Below are 23,056 nucleotides of genomic sequence, written 5' to 3'. Positions count from 1 at the left end.
AATAATAATGCGCATGATGTCCACTTCTATTTTTACATACATATGACAAACAGAAATAGGCGGACTTGCAGTGAGGTATATGTATACATATGTAAGTATTTAGCAGTGTTTTCAATTGAACAATCCCCCATCCACGAATTTTTCAAATATGAATATGGTAGCAATAACGTTAAAATCGAGTGCCTCGACAATGATATACCCGGTGCTCAGTGGAGGCCTTTCCCATCCTACATGAGCATTTGAATTTATTATTTGGACTAAATGCAAATGCCTAGAAATCTGAACCACAGGAAATTATTGACTTTTTTCTTTAATGTTATGTTGTGTTTTTGGTGAATAATAAAATATTTATTGGTGCTTCAGTTGGAGTTGTAAATCTTTTGAACATTGACTATGTAGAAAGGGGGATGAAAACAAATATGATTCGTTCAGCTCGTATTGTTTATTGTATATTTTTTAAATACTGCTCTGACAGATCGACAAATTGGCACGAATAGAACCTTTCCTTGTATGCTACTACTGGGTATCAAGAACCTAAAAAAGGCTGTACATGCAGCTGCAAGGTTGTCATCTGCATATCTGCTTTTTATTGACCAGTAAAACTGCTGACGTAAACAAAAAATTACTCTTACCCTAACAATAATATTGTTTAGGTCACGAATTAAGTACAAAGAGCGATAACCATGCCCAAATAATATGCACGGTTCTAAATCATACTCACTTAATCCAATAAAGGGCCGAAAAGGACAACCAAATAACTTTAAGACTAAGAATAACTTCGATGGCAATAACCAGAAAAATGGACATGTTGATCAAGAATACATATATTGATAACCTTTGCAAAGACAGAGAGTCTTTACCGTTCGTGTTTCACACTTGTTCTCTAAATTTGAATACTCTCTGCAAGGGTATAAAGTCGATCTATGAGTTCTAGATATGTAAATACGACTACATGTGTATGTACATACATTTTTACAAATAAACAAAAAGGGGTATATATATATGTATGTACATATGTGCATAAAGATACATTTGTATATAAATGCAGGAAAAGTTTACGTACATACGTAAATGAATACATACATATATGAATATGGACCATACGGGAGAACGCAAGTAGGTGTGTGCGATGGCAGAAACGCTGAGTGGGGCCTTTGTTTTGTGAATGAAAATGAAAAATCTCATTGTACATTCGGCGAACCCGCGCCTTTTGCATGTCAGTACAATTTTAGATTTCGACCGAGCACGTTCGGGCCTCGAACCAATTTGTATATTGGTGGCATTAAACCGCGTCTAAATTTACCCAATTTACTGGCGCAGTGCTGTTGAAGATCATGTACATTTATCCAAGCTCCCCGGAATCATCATCGTCCTTGCAGTCTGAAGAAAGTGCAGCCATAAAGATACAAGCAGGATTCCGTGGCTACCGTGTTCGCAAGCAGGTTCACCAGTCAACTAAGGCCGTTAATAGCAACAGATTCGGAAACCGCTTTTCAAATTCACATAGCAAACGGAACCCAAACCAGCGCCAGCGCTCCAATAACAACGCCCATAAAGAAAACCAAATGAGTTCCACCCGTTATGAAGACGTCGCTCATCATGTTGAGATTTCAGCAAACGAGGAAAACGCTGCGAAATCAGTTGAAGATCGCTGTGCTACCAAAATTCAAGCCGGATTTCGAGGATTTCTCGTAAGAAAGAAACAAAAAATGGCCACAGAAGCAGCTGTGAAAATTCAGGCTGGCTTTCGAGGCTTTAGAGCTCGCAAGGAATTGAAGCAGATATAAGGCCACTACGAGTATTTAGTTGACTTGTGTTATTTAATAGATTTCATGTATAGTAGTATGTACGTACTACTACAAACTATGTAGTTCGAGTTTTATGATGTAAATTAGTTTAAGTTATATGCATAAATTACATAAGCTATGCATAAATTATATACATTGTAAATAGTTATAAATTAACTTATACTTAGCATCCAGAAAAAATAAATCACTATTAGTCAACTAGTCTTGAAAGCTATAAATTTACTTGGTTATTTGTTGTACACATTTCGGTTTCCAAACCACAATAATGCTTGTAAATATATACACATATGTACATATATAATATGTACGAGATGTAAAAAAAATTACCCGTACAATCTCCAAATTGGTTGACAATAGATGAAATTATTAAGAAAAAAGAATTGCTAGAGGTGCGGGGTTCCGAAAATTTTTTAGTTACATGCATATATTAAAATAAAGGAAATTTCAGTTTGGTGGAATAGATTCCGGATAAAACTGTTAACGTATATTTATTAAGAATATTTGAAACCAATGATATGTTTTTCGATTGATCGTTTCTGATAATTTTGGCAGCTTTATGAAATAATAATCATAATGATGCGATCTTGACGAGTTCGAAATGTATTTTCATTTGTACATGCATACGAAATGCCTATAGCGACTCGGAACTCGGAGTTTGGTGAGACTAAATATAGCAACTGGAAATACATACACATATGTATGTATTCTCTAACTTGGCTTTGCAGTCAATCTGGTAACAGCGGAATAACAGAGAAGCAGCAGAGCCGTCAGCCATTGCTCCTGGTTCCTGGATACGGAGGACTACGAGCGAACCGTCACCCGCAGTAACTAAACACACCGGTGGAAGTGCGACTATACTCTCCTCCGGTCAAGTCTCTCCACGGATGCTGGCTAATTGTAGTCGGGTGCCAAGAAGAAAACCCTCAGTGAAATTACCTCCATTCTAGGTGAAACAGTATATGCTGATGCCTGGTCGAGGGGGTTTTCGGTCGAGAGTGTGCGAAATCTGGATACCTTCTGAGCTCCAGTCTTCGCGGGCAGGCGGTTACCCCTTCCCGCCTACTCGTGGGACCAAACATGTCAAATATTTTAAATATAAAATCAAAAACCGCAAAGGAGCTCGGTACTCCTTCTAAAGTACCGAAGGGACAAGCCAATTCTTCTACATCAACGCCTGAGAAGCCAGGTCTTTAGAAAAAGGGGACGGAGACTAATTCGGTCTACCAACCGCTGCGAGGAGGGCTCCGATAAGCCAAACCACGTCGGGGGGCACCGGGAGCATACCGGTTATTGGGAAGGCTGCCAAGCAGAGCGTTATCGCGGCTGGTAAGCGCCTTGTTACCGGGGAACTTCCTTCAACCTCGGCGGTAGTACTCCTCACATCAGGGAGCCGTCGTATTAGGACAAGAGGCATGTGGCCTTCATTCTGTCAAACGACGACCCGGATTTCAAGTCGTCGCCAAAAAGGAACGAGCAGATGCTCTGGGCCAGCTCAATTATCCCGGACTTCCAGCCAAAGCTGGAAAGTTCGCAGTCAAGGCCCCCAACAAGCGGCAACGCTGAGCTGAGAATCCCGCTACACAGCCGATCCAAGTCTGTCCTTAACAAGGGCGCCAAGGACGGTTATGTCCCTTGGAATAAATTGCATGTGGTTGAAGCCGAGCTCCAGGACAGGTTCCTCGAGAAACTAGCAGATAATGGTGGGCCACCACCAAAATGTAAGGACGCCGGGTGGCCATCAAGGCACGGTAAAAGCCATCGCCTGTCAAGATGCAGCACTCATGGAGGTTTACCTAGGAGCCAAGCTGGAGGCCGTAAAATGGGAGGATATACCCAGCGGACCGAGCGTGGGTCTCGGTAAAACCTGCTGAGCCGGAGAAGATTTTAAAGGTTCTGCAAGTCTGCAATCCCCCTTCCTACAGCCGATTGGAAGGTGGCCAAGGTGGGCGATTCTGGAAAATTGGGAGAAGTCGGCCGAAGCAGTGGCTTCGAACTTGGCGTCTGTGGTGTCAGATTACTTCCAGGACGGCTACGTGTCCGATGAGAGCGACCTTGCTAGGGGTCTCAGGCTGAGTGAGGTCGGGGAGGAGCTGGAGTCCCCCGACAGTGACGCCGACACGACCATGGTGGAGGCGAGTCTCAGGAATGTCCCTGATAATCCTGGAGATAAATCTCCACCATTTTAAAGCAGCATGAGCTTTACTGCTTCACCTAGCCCCGTCCTCATTAAGAAGCCCTGAATACTTAGAAAAAATACGCTCTGAGGACTCAAGACTATAATCTACACATAGCTGATACCACGGTTAAGCCCGTACCTGCATCCTTGAAAAAAGGGAGTTGCACTTACTTTTGCTCCCAAATTTCAGCGATGAGAATCACAGGTGAGCCTCGGTGGAGCCACAGGTGAGCCTCGAAGGCCAAGAGAGCTTACTGAGGATATGCTCCACATACATGGGTCACATGGGTCGCCCCTATGGGCGCTCATCGCAGACTGCGAGGCCAAGGACTTCGCATAATTGTTGGATGCGACACCAACGCACACCACAGTCAGTGCGAAAGCACTGACACCAATGAACGGGGTGAGTTCCTTTTCAGCTATTTACTGACCACCCAGCTGGTCATATTAAACAGGTGGGATTATCCCACCTTTACTGGTTTCAGAAGATAACACGCAGTACCAACGTATCGTCTGGCGAAAGGAGGAGACTGCTACACTCGATCATTACCGACTGCTGACCGTGATGTATGGTAAAGCTTCTTCACCGTTCTTGGCTGTTCGAGTTCACAATTAATCGCTCAAGATCATGCCGTTATGTATCCGAATGCTGCTGCGGTGCTTCTAAGGGACGCGTACGTGAATGATATTCCTACTGGCTGCGATAATATCGACGATTTCATTGCACTCAAGGATGAAATGCTTTCGCTATTGAGCCGTGCTCAATTTAAACTTCATAAATGGAGTTCTAAAGGCTCTCTTTTAAGATAAATTTAAAGCTCGGTCGAATGGAACGAACCACTATCCCCACAGTGTTGTTCACGTGGGCAATCTTATCCTATATTCACCACCTCAAGCAACGGAGTTGCATTGATTTGCCGATGTGTTGTCTTATGCATATGTTTGTCTGGACGTTGATATGCAATGACTACACCATCAAGTGGCCCATGCGACACCAAGCCGAAGCCTGTTACGCGCGGAACCCAGGCAGAAACGCAGCCCCTCCTCCCGCCCAACCTTACCGATGGGCGCAGCCGCATGACGCGCGACGCGTGTTACCGAACCGATCGCGAGCATGCAGGAAAGATAGGTGTTAGACTGAAATTCGAGGAAAATTAGAGCTAAACACAGCTCAAAGAGCTAAACATGCAAAGATAGCTAAGAAATATAACTAATTACCGGAAAAGGTATGTTAGTATTAGTTATTAAAGAAGAGGACGGGAATTAGTAGTAGATATTATATGGTAGAGGGAATCGAAGTCCGAGCATAGGACCCTAAATGGTTCGTGCAAGGAAAAATTTGATCTACAAGCGGAAGGAACAAACGAATAAAGTTTCTAGTAGGTCTAACAGGAATCGTAAAGTTTATGTGGCTCAACAAGTCAGGGCTATCTACGTCACCCTTGATCAGGTTGTGCATAAAAATCATACCAAGCATTTTTCTACGACTAACTAAGGTTGGATAGTTTATTAAAAGCAATCTACGAGGGTAAGATGGCAGTCTCACACCTGCATCCCAGTTAAGGCAGGGCAAAAATAAAAAGTTTTTCTGGACTGATTCTATACGGTCCTGGTGTACTTTGTACTGGGGGCACCATACACAAGAGCCGTAGAGAGTCTTCGTCAAATTCCTTTGACCACCTCTTTATAAACCCAAGAACGCCCATGTCCTTATTTACCATGGTAGAAATGTGTTCAGAAAACTTTAACTTTGGGTCTAATTTAACACCAAGATCATCAACCAAGGTAATTCTCTCAAGAGAACCACCGCAGAGGCTATAAGGAGCCAAAATGGGGCTGGAGCGATGAAATGTCATTACTTTGCATTTCGAGGCACTTTAGGTGTAACATATTTGCACAACACCATGACTGAAAGATATTGAGATCGGATTGCAAGCGAGAGTGAAATTAAATGTCCTTATACTGGACACAGAGTTTATCATCATCCGCATACATGAGTACTCGAGAGTTTGTTAATACTAAAGGCAGGTCATTAATAAAGAGTGTGAATAGTAGGGGGCCTAGATGGCTGCCCTGTGGTACTCCAGAAGTAACCTTAACAGGTGAAGAGAAGGGAGTTTTTGAAGAGGACTCTTTGAGACCTAGAACGAAGGTAGCTAGAAATCCATCTCTAAAGATTAGGCGGAAACCCTGAAAGGTCAAGTTTTTGTGCTAAAAGGGAATGGTTTACAGAATCGAATGCTTTACTGAAATCAAAGTAAATGAAAGAGGTAAACTCTTATAAATTTGTGGTTGTTGATCGTCGCCTTAAAAATCCTGGCTGTTAAAATTGTTTCAAACATTTTAGGAATAGCGGATAACTTAGATATGCCTCCAAAAATTATTTTCATCAGACTTGGTACCTTTCTTATGGAGCGGAATAATAAAAGATTTCTTCCAGATGGGGGGAAGCATGAAGAGTTAATGGATAGGGTGAATAGTTTAAGGGGTGCACACAAAGCGTCGGCACAGTACCTGAGTACACAGCCGGGAACTCCGTCGGGACCTGGTGAAAACACCGGCTTAACTAGTCGAAGATCATAAAGCAGTGAGCTTTCATTTAACAAGGGGCTGAAAATGCCATTCGACCTTGGTAAACTGTATAGATACGGCTGACCAGAGTAGCTTTCATGAGAATATGTTGTTTGGAAAAATTTGGCAAAAAGATCGGCAATTGCCTGATCATTGTTTGCTGACATATTGACAAATGAAAGCGAGGATGGATGTTCGGACGTTCTACGTTTAATATTTACGAAGCTGTAAAACTGTTTAGGGTCCTGTGAAAATAGTATCCTTCATCGAGATAGGTAGTTTTTATAGCATTGAGCGTTAAGAACGGAGAAATTTGACCGAGCTATTACATAGCGAGAAAGAGAAGAGGGAGAACCAACTTCTCAAAATTTTTTATAAAGTCTTGATTTTAAGTTTTTTAGACTGGATAACTCTTTGGTAAGCCAAGGAGGCTTTCCAGATCTAACCGGACAAGCATGTGGGACACGAGAATTAAAAAATGTGTCAGTGCATTGTAAAAAATGTTTGTGCCTTTCATAACGTCAGTGCACAAGTACAGAGCGGACCAATCAAAATCCCTAATTAGGTTTTTAAGCTTCGTAAACTCGGCTTAATGAAAGCAGCGGACACGTTCAGATAGACTACCCGTTCGATCCAAAACAGTAGGCCCAATATCGACCAACACTTCGAATGTAGGATGGTAGGAGTCTTTAGGTATAGTGAGCGGATGGGCTCGGGTTAGCAACGCTATGGTCGGATCCGAGACACCTGACACCGGGACACAGATCAAGCAATCGACCCAAGGAATTTTTCACATGGTTGAGAGAGGGATAGGTCTAGCAAGCCATCGATAAAGTCATGTCGTGACATGGGCACAAGATTACCGTTTACCGAAAACCAAACAGTACCTGGCAAATTGAAATCACCAAGAACTATCATATTGTCTTTATCTGATAGCGAGGAAGAAACAGTTTTTAAAGCGGACAGGTGATGCTCGACTATTAAGATATCCGACGAAGGTGGAATATACGAACAAATAATGAAAATGGAAAAGCCTCGGAAAATCAGTTTTACGCACAGGAATTCCAGGTCTTGTTGAACCTGGACCATGAAATGTTCCGACGTGAAGTTTGAGTCCACTGCAATGAGGACCCCACCTCCACGTCGAGACGAACGCTGTTATTTACAGTCGCGTGAAATTCAATAATGACTATGTTGTCAGGCAAAAACCCGTGTTGCGCACATCATCACACCATTCCGCGGCTCGAATTGAATGCAGCCCATCTTCGTGTTGGTCTGACTCAGAAATTGTACTGCATTGGCTCTCATCGCCACCTCGGTCTTGGAACCCTTATGATTGCAATCGGACTGCTGAGATTCTGGATGCTTGTCTACGTAGCTGCTGGCATCACATTCGCACCGCGGACAATCCCGCGGACTTTTACCGAGGGATCTTGTGGTGGAATGGACCACCGAGGCTTTCCCAATCACGTCTCACTTGGGCACCTGCTAAGCCAAAATTCGCCTGTCATCGCTTTTTAATCGTCATGGGAGCTTCAATATGCACGCTCTAGGATAATCAAACACGTTAAGATGGAGTTCTTCCAAGTGGAAGAGCACTGAACGACCACTTTCTCAAAAATCCAAGCAGTTTCGCTACGCTCTATTTACTGACGACCAAGCAATAATGCGCGTAGGAGGACAAACCAAGGGCAACTTACGATGCAAAAAATCCCATACTTCTTTCAAAGGAATCACCAGTCGCTGTTTTACTAGCTAGACACCTGCACGTCACATCGCTACACGCTGGAGTTGAATTTATGTTCCACACTTTGGAATTATATTCTCGGTCCCCACAACATAGTACGGAAAATTGTATCGTATTGGTCTCGATGTGGTCCTATATCCGATTTATACTCCGACAATAGCACAACATTCCATTAAGCCAGAAAGGAACTAACGGAAATTCAACGGATGGCTGTATCTCAAAGTCAAGACGAGGAAATTGCAAGTTTTCTGAGTAAGGAAATCAACTGGCACTTCATTCCGCCGTCAGCCCCGCATTTTGGAGGTATTTGGGAGACTGGCGTTCGATTAATTAAGCAGTGCATTCATTTTCGAAGAATATTCAACCATTTTAACCCAGATTGAAGGTCTTCTTAACTCTCGCCAACTGTGCGCTCCCAGCGATCACAGCCAAGATTCAAGGCTTCTGGAAACGTTGGAATCTGGAATACCTTGCTTCCTTGCAACATAACAGTGCATACTCTTGTGGTACTGAAGGAGCAGAATGAACCGCCGAGCTAGCGGCTGCTTGGCCGAATCAAAGAAGTTCATCCTGGTCAAGACGAGAGAGTTCGAGTGGTCACCGTGACAACTGCCAGAGAAGTGTACAAGAGACATATCACCGAAATTTGTGTGCCTCCCTTTAACTAAGCAGTCGTTCAGAAGGGCCGGTTTGTTGAGAAATTAGTCGCTTAGATTTAGTTCGATATTCATTCATATTACAGTTGCCCTATTCATATGCTCATTATTATATTGCCCCGCTGTATAATAAGAATGTTGCTTGTGTCCAAAACCAAACTGTAACGTTCTCACACGTAAAGCCAAAACCAGCCGCTGCACACGTATACATATGTATATGTGCACCTTTTTTTTGTATTGGAGCGTCGTAGCGCGTGATCTTCCAATTCCCTTTTGGGCTCGACTTCTTTTGTGGAGTTCAGTCAGTACAAAATTATATTTGAGACGAACCGCACGCGTATGTATTATTATTAAGTATAAATAAAATCAAAATACATAAAATTAATATTTATTTAATAAAATTAAGATTAATAGATTTTTCAGCAACAAGGCCCATATTCCCGATGATTTCTGGAAGATTCTGTTGCAGAATGCTTAAATATTATTCCTTGCGCATTATTCCGTCGATTAACACCAAAGGACCAACTTAATTTTTATAAATACATCCCCAAACCATAATCGAACCGGTGCCCCTATTCTCCACCCTCTTCTTCTTCTACCTCTAGCTCCTTTTGGCCACTTATAGTTTGGCCACGCTACCCCCTTTCCAACACTGCAGGGCTACTCATTCCCTCTCCCGCTCACACACTCTGCGAAGGAGAACGAGTTAGAACGGCGTGTTGGTGTGGTCTTGGGCTTTGATTTTAAATTATCTCATCTGAGTACGTTGAACTTGGAAGGACGTGAAGTGTTTGTCTGAAATTACCTGAAAGGAATTGGAATTGTTGACCATTTACCGCAGCATTGTGAGCTATTTCATTTGCTCCGGACGATGTCATTTAGATGAATGAATTGAATGCGCGAATGCCCTTCAGGAGCACGTTTGAATGTGGATCCTTGCCGATAAGCAACCGGTTGCTTCAGGTTGTTGCACTTTTTCTGATGCGCAACACAAACTATCTGACATGAAAATTTTGTTGGTCTTCGTCACCCATCAGCACTTTCGGATGAGCGGCTGGCTCATACTCGAATGGGAGACAAAGATGTAAATACATACTCGATGAATGTATGCGTTGTCTGACATTCTCTGAGAGCTATGAATGTACCAGCGCGCTTTTATCCGTTCCCAGCCGAATTCAAATTCGGTTGGTAAGTTTTCGTTGTATGAACTAAAAAATCAATACAGAACTGACCTGCTACATTCCTGAGAAAAATAAGAACACGGCGATTTTAACGATTTTATGGACGGGTATAATAAAAGATTTCTACCAAATAGTAGGAAATATTCCTGATATAGTTCAAATAAATTTTAAAAAAATGTAAGAGCGTAAAATTCTAAATTGCACCAGAAAAAAATGAAAACAGATAAAATATTTTAAAATTCGACATAATCATAAAGATCGTCCATAAGTATGTACTGACTGAGTCCCGGGTATAAAAGTAGAGTTGCGGAAACTGCATCTACGCGATTGGCGAATGTGCATTAGTGGTCAACACGAGTAATGTCATCACCGCTCATGAAATATACTTGTATAAACGTATGTGCTTCTTTTCGCAATGACAGCAATGAGCCCATGCTGTGGTACTCTTGCCCTTTGATTTTAAATTATCTCATCTGAGTACGCATCTCTACATTTCTTATCCATACAACCACAATGAGCCGAGGCGCAAAGTGGCCATGTCGCTACTAAAATTTATATACATATATGTATGTCTGTTTTCAACATAATTACCAATATTGTAGTGGTTCCCATACCACTCTGTTTTATGTTCTTCTCTCTTTCTTTCTCTTTTCACCAAAAATATACCATCCGTCCTTACTACGCTAAAAGACGTCACACTTGTCAAGGAAGAGAGCGTTCTCGAGGAATTCAAAAGATTTCTGAATAATACAATAATAATGAAAAAATAATTATATTGAAGATTGATGATTTATTTTAACATAGTTAAGCATAAATATGGGTAACGCTATTTAAATGTTATTTTCTTATACTCTGCGCTCTTTATACGTTTTTTTTGGTGCTTTGGAATAACTCTTAAAATATTGCAATCAATTTGTACTGGCATTGAGTTCTGCCTTAATGTCAACCATTTCAGTTCCATGTCAGTTTTAAATTTGACTCCATCACCTGTTAAAAATATGAAACACAATTTAAAGAGAATTAAAGACAAGGTTTTTTCTATTAAGAGGCAAGACGTAAACTACATAGTATGTAAAGTAATGAAAAAAATATAATTTTTTGTTGGGCTTCAGATAAACAAATGAAGCAACACAAATATTTTATGTGACAAATTTTATTTGATTAGTTTTTAAAATTTTCGTTAGGATTTATCAAAAAATGTGTCTCTAGATGGGTTTATTTCTGGCTCTTGACTAGTGTAGTAAAAAATATGAACATCCTCCCTCTCAAAAAATTGTTTCTCACAAAATCATGCTTTGACCTTGATTATTCTTTTGATAGCTATGTTTATGATTATGCGGTGCGATTTACGACTTGAAGTGCGAGGGGTCAGGGCACAGTTTCAGCTTGAAGGCTTCAAAACTGATGGACTATCTTGTATAGAAACTAACAGACATCCTGAAAGGGTAATAAAATCGTAAATAAACTCTCTTAGATACAAATTTAATTATAACTTAATGCAAACCTTAGGAGTACATATATGTATGTTCTAAACATAAACCTTACCCTTTTCTTTGTTTCGTTGTGACTTTGAATGTTTTTGTGTATGTCCACCATTGGTAAGAGAAATGTTATCATCTTCAGGCGTTGAGTCATTTCGAAGCGCGTCTCCGCGCTGCAATTTTTGACGCCTGGCGGCTAAATTGCTTTCTAAACTAATACCTTCCATTTTTCGATTGTGTCCTTTACGTTTTCTTGTGTGTATACGATATGCGGATTGTATTTTTTTCGCAGCTTCTTCCTCAATGAGTCGTTCAAACGATTCGCTTATTGCAGCGTTTCCAAAGGATGCCTTTGTCTCTTGCGTTGAGGACTTAGTACCAGCACTAGCGCGTCGCATTCGTCGCCTGGTAAGAAACCCACGAGCTCCCGCTTGTATTTTCGTGGCCGCCGATACAATTGTAGATTCAGTTTCAGTAGATGTGCCCAAAGTATCCATAGCCATAGCCGTGTCTATATCAAAGTTCTCTTTGTTAATATTTCTTGGGTCAATGCAGTCTGAATCCGTTTCAGATAGCGAAAAGGCCATAATTTTCTTGCGAATGTTTTCCGAAATCTCGTCGTCTAAAAATAAACTGTTAGTGCTGATGATGCTAGAAGCCGTCATAAGATCTTTGGTACCAATTTCTATATCATTAATCGTATCTTCACGGGTGACAGACCTAAAAATGCTTCGGGCATTGTCTCCAGCGATTGTGTAATGGCGTATAAGCGGTGCCCTTGCAGATTCTTCTTCGCTGTTACAATCTTTAATTTGGAATATTTCTGACTTAACATCACCGAAAACCACAGAGTCACTTTGGGCAGAACTTTCTCTCGTTTCATTTCGTTGCAACTGATTGTACACAATAATCTCACCTTCTTCAAGGTCATCGCTGACTTGTTCTTGCAAAGAACCTATAGTCCGTATTACTGGCTCATCATGAGAGCTCAAAACTAATTGATTTGAAATTTGTTCAACAGCGTCGTTCGCTCTGGATGACTTAGGTGTTACCTTGTCTAGTTTTATCCCTGACATTGTCTCTAAGCCAATAGTTTCATATGTTTCTCTTTCCGTCTTATCGAGCTCATCTGATGAAAATTGATTTTTCGTTTCGCATTCATTCGTATTTATATACGAATTTTTTTTAATACAAGGCTCTTCTATTGTTTCGTTTTGCTTGTTGCCAAACAGTTCTATCTCAGTATTAGATTGAATCTCTTTTAGTGGAGTGTTGTTTACTTGCTCTTGGGTTGATACGACTTCTGCAGCTTTGTTACAATTAAATAATACATTTTTTGTCATATATTTTACAGTAAGAATCAAATCAACTTACCATGATATGAAGCGTCTGATAATAACAATATTCCTGGATCCCCAACTGAACCAACCACATCATTAGATTCATTTAGTATTAAACCTGATAAACCATTAGATACTTCAATATCATTACTTGAATCTCATCAATCTAAGAATTTCTGATACGAAAAGTTAAATAGTATGTACGAGAGCCATGCGTTTTATCAACTGCAATTTGATCTACTTTGCGTGCTTTTATTGAGCTCAATTTTATGTGCAATTTTAGTTTGATCATAATCGGTTATGAAGACCAACTGACTCGGTATTATGCGTGGTCATCATACAAACCACTTGGATTTAATTTGCCTTTTTTCCAAGATGCCCGAGATCCCTCCGTTTTCGGAACTTTACATTCTACACCCGTTAATTTGGTTGAATATGTAATGCTAGTATATCAAGAAAATTCTGGAAAATATCATAAGTTCTGTTAATCTCCTTTTTTTAATTACTTTACTGTGTTCTGTCCCACCCAATTCCTTTCCCTTTACTTTCCATATTCATTGAGGATTTTCTTCTGAGAGCCCCATGGGTTTTTCATTCTGCTCGGCTTGGTTACATTTCTTCTGTTCTGTTTCTTCCAAAAACTTGGCTTTTAAAATACTTTTAAAATGTTCAAAATTGATTCGATGATAATAACGCCAAAAGGCCTAAAGTATACGAGTATTTACATTTTTTAGACTTAAATACACTGATTTACTTTCCGTAGGTTTCTGGACAAGTCTATGCCTTTTGAATTTACTCATCTGCCTTGCTTTCGTTCAAATTTAGTAGCTTGGGAAGTTTTTTTAAACTTTACATATAAAGTTCTTAATTAATAACAATAGCTTTTTATTGGCCACATTGCTCTTACTATAGTCGAGCACATTTTTTTCTGAGAACAATTTAAAAGTTTAGAAATTTCATTATTATGTATGGATAATATTTCATATGAGTTTTTTTAGTTCCTAATGGCGCTTCCCTGACGACTTTGGTTCTACTAAGACCTGGCAAGAGGTCCCCCGTAAATATTATCATCATTCATTAAGTCATATTCTTTTGTACCAACTATATCTGTCTTACCTAATTTAAGTTTTGTAACTCTGTTATCAGTTATGAGATCATTTTCATTAAGTTCAAGTATAGTTTGCAGCTTGGATACTCCTGGTTGTTGTTGGTAATCCGGATCTGCCGTTGGAATTTCTGTGTCTTTATCTTCATTAATTATCAAATGTGGGCCCAACGAATTAGAGCGTGAACTATCGTCCAAAGGAATTTGTTTGTTGATTTGAACGTGTGCATTTGTTTTGAATAAAAGCTTCTTTGGTACTTTGTACTTGCGATTTTCATTATCCGATTTATCGAATGAAATAAAATATGAAATTGCTCTCTTAACTTTAGTTACATCAGTTTCTGTGGTTTCTGTGCTCATAAAGTAAGATGACTCTTTTCCAAGGTCCTTAATGGTAACTTCTTTTGTGTTGTTTAATACGCCTGTTTGTGCATCTGCGTAAGCCGATGATGGATTCACCTCGAAATCATTATTAATTTCGTACCAGGTGCCTTTGTCGGTGAGATTTTTGAATGACTTAAGCTGCAGCTCAGCAACAGGTCTAGGCATAAAACGACTTTTCTGAATGGCACTTACAATTTCATTGTGTTTGATCTTAGGGATAGGCAACTTATTTGTTTTTTTATTTGTAATCACAGTAGTGACGTTGTGAAAATTGTGGGTGCCAAATAATTGATTAGATACAAGCAATGTAGAACCTTTCTGCTAATTTAAAAAAAAAATTAAAACATATATGCGTTATTAACTCTTACCAGTATTTACATCCGGTCTATATTGAACAGACTTGCTGCTTTTGTCCAATATAACAGCACCTTTGCGTAAGAAGATTACAAAAGAAAGGAAACGATTGTGTAGAAATAACATTTATAAAAGCTAACGTCGGCATTCCGACATTTTCTTTTAAAGCAATACACTATTAAAGAGAGAGCCATAATAACAAAAAAAAAGCCAAAAAGATAAAAAAATCAGTTTCCCATCGAGCATCGGTAAATGCTTCTAAGATCACAAAAAAATACCAGCGATTTATCAAGAATTTTTTAATGGAGTTTTAAAGTTTAATTTTTGCGACTACTATTTTGGAAAAATTTTTACGAATTAAAATTGTGTGCGCTCCGGTTTTCGTATCTTTTTGCTATGTGTTTCATAGTGTTTCATTCCCAAATTGTTTTACATTTTTTTTTGAAAAAATCTTTTTTTTCTTTGAAAATGGAAGTATTTTAGTTAAATATGCCATTTATTATGGCAATCGCATTATATTATACCAAACAAAAACAAACGAGAAGGAACCTGTGAGTCGCTTCTGGGGACTCTACTTTTATACCCGTACTCAGTCAGTATATAAATTTGTTTGCTACATCTGTTATCTATATCTACAATGTATATTCTACATCTAACATTTAGATTCTTAATGTACCATTTAGATTCTACATCTTCACCGCCAGCGGGCGCTCGAGTACATAACGAGGCAGAGTGTGCGAGCGAGAAAGAGAATGAGTAACGGGTCTCTTGCTGTAGGAGGCGGGGGAAGCCACTGAAAATTAATGTCTTCATTCTGGCTATAAAAACGATCTATGACCCCTCTTCATGTCAAAAGACTGATTCGTCAGAGCAAGAAGGATCCCTTCAAGCCTGCTACTGTGCTCAAAAAAGAGCTTAAAATAAATGCGACGGACCAAACAGTTCGCACATATCTTAGGCAACATAACCTTAAAGCCTGCAGCCCAAGAAAGGTACCACTTTTAAACGCGACACATATAACTAAGCGCATGAAGTTTGCCAGGGATCATGCAAATTGGACATCCCAAAAATGGAGAAATATTTTATGGTCAGATGAGTCCAAAGTGGTTATGTTTGGTGGAAAGTCTCGATCATACGTTAGACGTGCAAAGAATACTGCATGCAAACCCAGAACACCACAAAAATTATTAAGCATGGAGGGTGTAGTGTAATTCTCCTACTATGGAGTAGGTCCAATACATTGGATAAAAACCATCATGGATCAGCACGTGTACGTGAATATCATGGAGACAGTAATGCTACCCTTTGCAGAATATGAAATGCCGCTCGTATGGGTCTTTCAACAGGAGAATGACCCCAAACACACCAGCAAGAAAGCAAAGGAATGGTTCAGGGCAAACTCTGTGAACGTTTTTGAGTGGCCTGCTTAGTCGCCTGACCTGAATCCCATCGAAAATCCGTGGTCAGACGTCAAGGAGGCAGTTGCTGCTTCCAAGCCAACCACTATCGAATCACTTTGGGAAGAAATTAAAGAGTCCTGGTCCAAAATTCCCCTAAAACGATGCCAGGACTTAGTTGATTCCATGCCAAAACGCTGCGCAGCTTTTATTGCCGATAAAGAACACTGTACCAAATATTAAATTATGCATATAGATTTAGTATTAAAAGTTCAAAATGGTTAACGAATAAATTCGTTACATATTGCTTATTTTTTTAAGTTTAAATCCATTTTTGAAAAGTGGTGCTATTTTTTTTCGCCTAATTTTATGAATTTCAATAACTTATAAACGTTGCAAAAAAAATATGATTTTTTGTGTATTCCCAGGTTTGTTAGTCTCCCATTGCCAAAAATGTGCTTAAAGTTTCATTAAAGCTAAAAATGTGAGTTTGGTAATTATTTAAAAACTGCTTGTGGTGGTGGGGCTATTTTTCACAGCTGTAGTTATACTTGTTTTTGGTAGCTCTTGCTGAGGCAAAGAACGTACAATCAACATGTGTGTTTATAAAAATATTCATAAAAATAAAAGATTATAATATCCATATAATTGCCTTTATATAGCTGACTTAATTAGATTCTATTTGTCTTCATTATTTAAATATTTTATTTGGTTTTTTGTTCTCCATTTTGAAATGTTCGCGGAAAGCCTAGTACTCAGTTCCTAAAAAATTGCACTCTAGCAAAATCAAGGTTGATATTCGTATGTTATGTTATGTTATGTTTAACGGAGACATCGATTTTTTCCGATTTTGAGGTTGGTTTAAATAAAAATTATTTATAAGAAGGGCACAAGCTCAATTGCACTGGTAACAGTGTCAGTGCATTAATCAGTCATCTTTTTTTATACCCGTACTCAAAACGAGTTAAGGGGTAAATTAAATTTGTGGTAAAAGTGTAACGCAGAGAAGGAATCGTATCCGACCCCATAAGGATCTATATTCTTGATCAGCATCAATAGCCGAGCTCTGTCTGTCTGCAAGACCAAATTTTGTTTCCAAACTCATGTGATATCACACTGCTACAAGTGTATTTCAAAATTTCAACCCGCCCCCTACCGCCACCACAAAGAACGAAAATCTGTGGCGGCCACAATTTTGAAGATATCAGAAAACTAAAAACGCAGTATTGTAGAGAATAACTACCAGATTGCCGAATCCGAATCAGTTCGGATCATTGTTATAGCCAGAATAAAGAAATTAATTGTCAGTTGCTTTCATTTCGGGGAGGAATTTGTTGCCGTTTTGAAAACGCACAAATTTTTCGATTGACGAATCCGGGAGCGCCTAACTTTCCGTTTTAAAGAGTAAAGCGGAAATTTGTTGCAGATGTAAAAACAGGAACCTGCCTGATAGTTTACTTTTAATTTTACCTGAAGATGCAATATGTGCATAATTTTAGATATATATTTTATTTTTTATATTTATTTTCTTAAAGTTGCAGTTTTGGAAAGCCTTATTGAAAACGCTTACTCAGAAAATGACTTGTGCCAACTCTTTTCGGTTGATGTCCCACATTGTGCTATTTGATTTTGACGGCATGTGAAGTTTTACATACTAAAAAAAATGTAGGCACAATCATGTGAAAACTGACATACTGACCGTAATGACCGTATTTAAGCCCATTGTCGACCGAATCAGGAATGAGCATACCAATTCTCAGTTCAGAAAACAAAAAAAACGATTGAATACTGGAGATTAACCGATTGTATTTCCTCGGCTCAAGTATATAACACTACTCGACAAAATTGAACTTTCGATTTAGGCTGTGAACCAAAATGACTTTTTCTGATAGATTTCGGGATTTAAAAATTTTTGTAGTACTTTATTATTTTTTTATAGTGTCATTTTTTTTAAAGAATTTTTAAAATCTGGTATTTTTTTTCTTGGTTTTTTTCAGAGGTAGTGCTTCTATTTTTCACATAACTTTAGTATCTTATATCTTGTTGCATAGAACTTTGCAGTTCTGAAAAGCTGACAAACGCAGCTATAGAACCGACCCAGACCTGCAGAATCTGCAGCTTAACGCCTGGAAGATATTAAGCTCGAGAACTCGAGAGAAGTCGAGAAAAGTCGAAAAAAGTTGAAAAAAAAATATTTCTTGGCATGCATTTTTAGTTTTAGATAGACGCATTAACTAAGCGTCGTTTAAGGTATTGCTCATTAAAATCTATGGATAAACGGTGGAGCTAAAATTCGTTCACTAAACCTCAAAAGTGAAAAAATAGACAAAAAATACTTTTTACCAAAAATTCAACCACTTTTCGTTTGCTTTGTTTCCAATTGGCAGTTGGGCCCCCAACATTCCAAAAAGTATTTTTTATCTTTTTTTTCACTTTTTTTTCGACTTTTCCCGAGTTTTTAAAGTCAACATTTTGGGAAAAATACCGCAAAAAAATGATGAAATTTGATTTTGAAAGTGTCTGGGTATGATTTATAGTTGCATTGGGCAGCTTTTCAGAACTGCAAAGTTCTATGCAACCAGATGTAAGATACTTAAGTTATGTGAAAAAAAAGCATTTATTTCAGGTAAAATTATTTTTGAGTTGTTTTGGTCAAACGGCTCCAAATTGACCGTTTATCCATAGATTCTGATGAGCAATAACTTAAACGACGCCCAATTCATGCGTCTATCTAAAACCAAAAATGTTGGCCAAGAATTATTTTTTTTTTTTACTTTTCCCGAGTTTTTAAAATCAAAATTGCGAGAAAAAAAACCCCCAAAAAATGATGAAATTTGAAATTGAAAGCTTAATATCTTCCAGGCGTTAAGCTGCAGATACAAAAAGTCTAGGTCGGATAGCTGCGTTTGTCAGCTTTTCAGAACTGCAAAGTTCTATGCAACCATATATAAAATACTTAAGTTATGCGAAAATAGAAGCACTACCTCTGAAAAAAAAAACAAAAAAAAAAATACCAGACCATAATTCGTTAAAAATTTGTAAACCCCGAAATCTATAAGAATCTAAATTTTGGGCCACAGCCTAATTCTAGTGTTGACTAGTGAAATTATTCTTTCTTTCGTCCAAAAAAAGACACATGCATTACACACACATGCTTTAAAAATGAAAGGAAACAAGCAAAACAAGCGCAAGCCAACTACAAAAGTGCAATAATGAAGACAATTAATCTAATAAAGCAGTCGAATGAATACCCATATGGGAATTTCCGCCAAAAGGTCATGTAAATCATGTAAAGTCAATAAAAACAGATTTCCCTATCAGTTTTGCCGGATATTATTTTCAAAATTTATTAAAAGGTAACTGAAATTATTAAAATAAGCAAAAGTTAAGGTTTTTGGTATTTTTATAAAGATGTTTGCTTTTACTGTTATCTCCTAGGAAAAATCTGATTCTTGATAAAAGCTTCCCATCAAAGTCTTTCGAACATATTGAACTACCTAAAAAAATTACCGGAACATTTGTCCAATCTCGGCCAACTATATATTTTTAGGCTTTTATTATCGCGGAATTTGGTAACGTCACGCCAGTAACGTTCGTCAGATGCCTCCGCGGACTTATAGCAAAAGAATCGGAAACGTTTTTAAATTAAATAACTTTGAAAATTAACATTACATATTTCATATATACATACAAAATTCGCAGAGTTTTGCCATTTTGTACCCCAACCTCGAAAACCACTTCTGTTTTATGTAATGCAAGTTTGGGTCATAATTTGGTGAATAGAGGGCTAACCAAATCATATTCAACATTCGAAATTTTAATTATTAATTTTATACTCGGTACTCATTATATATATGTAATAATGTATGTGTATACATATATATATATATATATATCTCCTTATATATATATATTTTATATTTATATATATTTTATCTCCTTATATATATATATATATATATATATATATATATAAGGAGATAAAAACCATGTTGATTGCATTTCTGTCCCGCAGGATCGGATTTATCCAAAACTGCGGTGTATATTGTCGTCCTCCAGTTGCACAGCAATAAGACATTTCTGCTTGCTTCAATATCTATGCTTAAATTCTGTTTGGAAACAAACACAAAACAGTGTAACTGTATAGCATGCACTCTGCCCACTTTGCTTTATAAAAGATATATACGAATGTAAATTATATATATGCATATAAAGTTATTGCTCTAAAAATATCTGAAATTATAGTACTATCTGGATTGAATATGGTAAAATTAGAATTAAATAATCGGGGGGAGCCGATTTCGAAATTTCAAATGAAATTTGTTTAACAAATATTTATATTCCCACAAGAAATGTTTGATTGTAAAAACTTACTGCCATTATCGTCATCTTGCAAATTATCAACTATATCAGTTATACTTCCATCTGTGTTTACATAGATATTATATATAGTGTTTCATACAATCGTAAAAATTACTTACCCGTCAAGTTCGAGACTTCCATGACGCTTTGAATTTCATTGCTCTTCATATTATCTGTATAAATAACCATTAAAAAATACATTTATTTTATATAATTAATTTTAACGTAATATTTTTATGAGCGTGCGAAAATGTATTCCCCTCAAAGTGGGGTGAAAAATTACCATCTAAGTCCTTGGGAGGAGTAGAACTACCAAGAACTTTGCCGTCTTTTTCTTTCCAATAACTTGATCCGGGTTCAGAGAATTCGGAACCAAGTACAATGGATTGTACATCTTTGTTGGGTAAAGCATCGGGTTCTGTCTTATCACCATTATAATTAATTGACTTTTCGACTGAAATTAATAATATAAGGATTCCTACTTCGAAGTTCTTAATAGCAAACACTTACTGGCTTTGTTTTCATCTTCTACATTTAGTTGTATTCCATTGGGTTGCTCCAAAGTATCAGTTATACTTTTTTCTGTATAAAGATATGTATATGTTAGCTATATTTCAGAATATTGTTAAAATTACTTACCCGTCAAATTCGAGACTTCTGAAACGCATTGAATTTCATTCATCTGCAGATCATCTGTAAATTAAAACCATTAAAAATAACATTGATTTACTATAATTAATTTTAAAGAAATATTTCAGAAAGTGTTTTAATGCAGTGATTTTTTATGAGCGTGTGTTCATTCCCCACAACGGGGGACGGTCACCCAAAAATAACAGTCGAAATTAAAACCATTTGTAGCAGAGAATGGAAAATTACCATCTAAGTCCTTGGGAGGATCAGAACTACCAGAAGCTTTGCCGTCTTTTTCGTGCGAAAAACTTTTTCCAGGTTCAGAAATTTCGGACCCAAGTACAATGGATTGTTCATCTTTGTTGGGTAAAACATCGGGTTCTGTCTTATCACCATTATCATTACTTGACTTTTCGGCTGAAATTAATAATATAAGGAATTCCTACTTCGAAATTCTTAATAGCAAACACTTACTGGCTTTGTTTTCATCTTCTAAATTCAGTTGTATTCCATTGGGTTGCTCCGAAGTATCAGTTATACTTGTTTCTGTACAAAGATATGTATATTTTAGCTATATTTCAGAATATTGTTAAAATTACTTACCCGTCAAATTCGAGACTTCTAAAACGCTTTGAATTTCATTCATCTTCAGATCATCTGTAAATTAAAACCATTAAAAATAACATTGATTTACTATAATTAATTTTAAAGAAATATTTCAGAAAGTGTTTTAATGCAGTGATTTTTTATGAGCGTGTGGAAATTCATTCCCCACAAAGTGGGCACCCAAAAATAACAGTCGAAACTAAAACCATTTGTAGTAGAGAATGGAAAATTACCATCTAAGTCCTTGGGAGGATCAGAACTACCAGAAGCTTTGCCGTCTTTTTCGTGCGAAAAACTTTTTCCAGGTGCAGAAATTTCGGACCCAAGTGCAATGGATTGTTCATCTTTGTTGGGTAAAACATCGGGTTCTGTCTTATCACCATTATCATTACTTGACTTTTCAGCTAAAATTAATAATATGAGGAATTCCTACATCGAATTACTTAAAAGCAATCACTTACTGGCTTTGTTTTCATCTTCTACATTTAGTTGTATTCCATTGGGTTGCTCCGAAGTATCAGTTATACTTGTTTCTGTACAAAGATATGTATATTTTAGCTATATTTCAGAATATTGTTAAAATTACTTACCCGTCAAATTCGAGACTTCTAAAACGCTTTGAATTTCATTCATCTTCAGATCATCTGTAAATTAAAACCATTAAAAATAACATTGATTTACTATAATTAATTTTAAAGAAATATTTCAGAAAGTGTTTTAATGCAGTGATTTTTTATGAGCGTGTGGAAATTCATTCCCCACAACGTGGGGACGGTCACCCAAAAATAACAGTCGAAATTAAAACCATTTGTAGCAGAGAATGAAAAATTACCATCTAAGTCCTTGGGAGGATCAGAACTACCAGAAGCTTTGCCGTCTTTTTCGTGCGAAAAACTTTTTCCAGGTGCAGAAATTTCGGACCCAAGTGCAATGGATTGTTCATCTTTGTTGGGTAAAACATCGGGTTCTGTCTTATCACCATTATCATTACTTGACTTTTCAGCTAAAATTAATAATATGAGGAATTCCTACATCGAATTACTTAAAAGCAAACACTTACTGGCTTTGTTTTCATCTTCTACATTTAGTTGTATTCCATTGGGTTGCTCCGAAGTATCAGTTATACTTTTTTCTGTATTAAGATATGTATATGTTAGCTATATTTCAGAATATTGTTAAAATTACTTACCCGTCAAATTCGAGACTTCTAAAACGCTTTGAATTTCATTCATCTTCAGATCATCTGTAAATTAAAACC

At 37.8% G+C, this 23,056-nt stretch overlaps 2 protein-coding genes across 9 annotated transcripts; one reads left to right on the top strand and one right to left on the bottom strand.

Moving 5' to 3' along the window:
* The first annotated feature begins 1,205 nt into the window (after window positions 1-1,205).
* On the top strand, window positions 1,206-2,401 carry LOC111072093 (abnormal spindle-like microcephaly-associated protein homolog). Its single transcript, XM_022363731.2, has one exon. It carries the CDS (start codon window positions 1,335-1,337, stop codon window positions 1,785-1,787), a length of 453 nt encoding a protein of 150 aa, XP_022219423.2. The 5' UTR covers window positions 1,206-1,334; the 3' UTR covers window positions 1,788-2,401.
* An 8,532-nt stretch (window positions 2,402-10,933) lies between these two features.
* LOC121404270 lies at window positions 10,934-23,036 on the bottom strand. 8 transcript variants are annotated; one of them, XM_041593613.1, is made up of 19 exons: window positions 22,988-23,036; window positions 22,859-22,930; window positions 22,631-22,801; window positions 22,389-22,442; window positions 22,260-22,331; window positions 22,032-22,202; window positions 21,796-21,849; window positions 21,667-21,738; window positions 21,439-21,609; window positions 21,202-21,255; window positions 21,073-21,144; window positions 20,846-21,016; window positions 20,682-20,735; window positions 20,575-20,625; window positions 14,818-14,877; window positions 12,995-13,078; window positions 12,300-12,929; window positions 11,685-12,242; window positions 10,934-11,126 (listed from the first exon to the last, which is right to left on the bottom strand). In XM_041593613.1, the coding sequence occupies exons 1-19, from the start codon at window positions 23,028-23,030 to the stop codon at window positions 10,966-10,968; spliced, it is 2,775 nt and encodes a 924-aa protein (XP_041449547.1). In that variant the 5' UTR covers window positions 23,031-23,036; the 3' UTR covers window positions 10,934-10,965. The 8 variants fall into 8 exon arrangements, with proteins under 8 accessions (XP_041449547.1, XP_041449546.1, XP_041449549.1 ...); XM_041593618.1 differs by lacking the exon at window positions 10,934-11,126 and having other exon boundaries at window positions 12,151-12,242; window positions 12,300-12,475; window positions 12,537-12,929; XM_041593612.1 differs by having other exon boundaries at window positions 11,685-12,929.
* Between the last annotated feature and the right edge of the window lie 20 nt (window positions 23,037-23,056).

This window comes from Drosophila obscura, unplaced genomic scaffold, assembly GCF_018151105.1.
Source record: "Drosophila obscura isolate BZ-5 IFL unplaced genomic scaffold, ASM1815110v1 contig_192, whole genome shotgun sequence".
Classification (NCBI taxonomy): domain Eukaryota; kingdom Metazoa; phylum Arthropoda; class Insecta; order Diptera; family Drosophilidae; genus Drosophila; species Drosophila obscura.
This window is presented reverse-complemented; position numbering and strand designations above follow the sequence as displayed.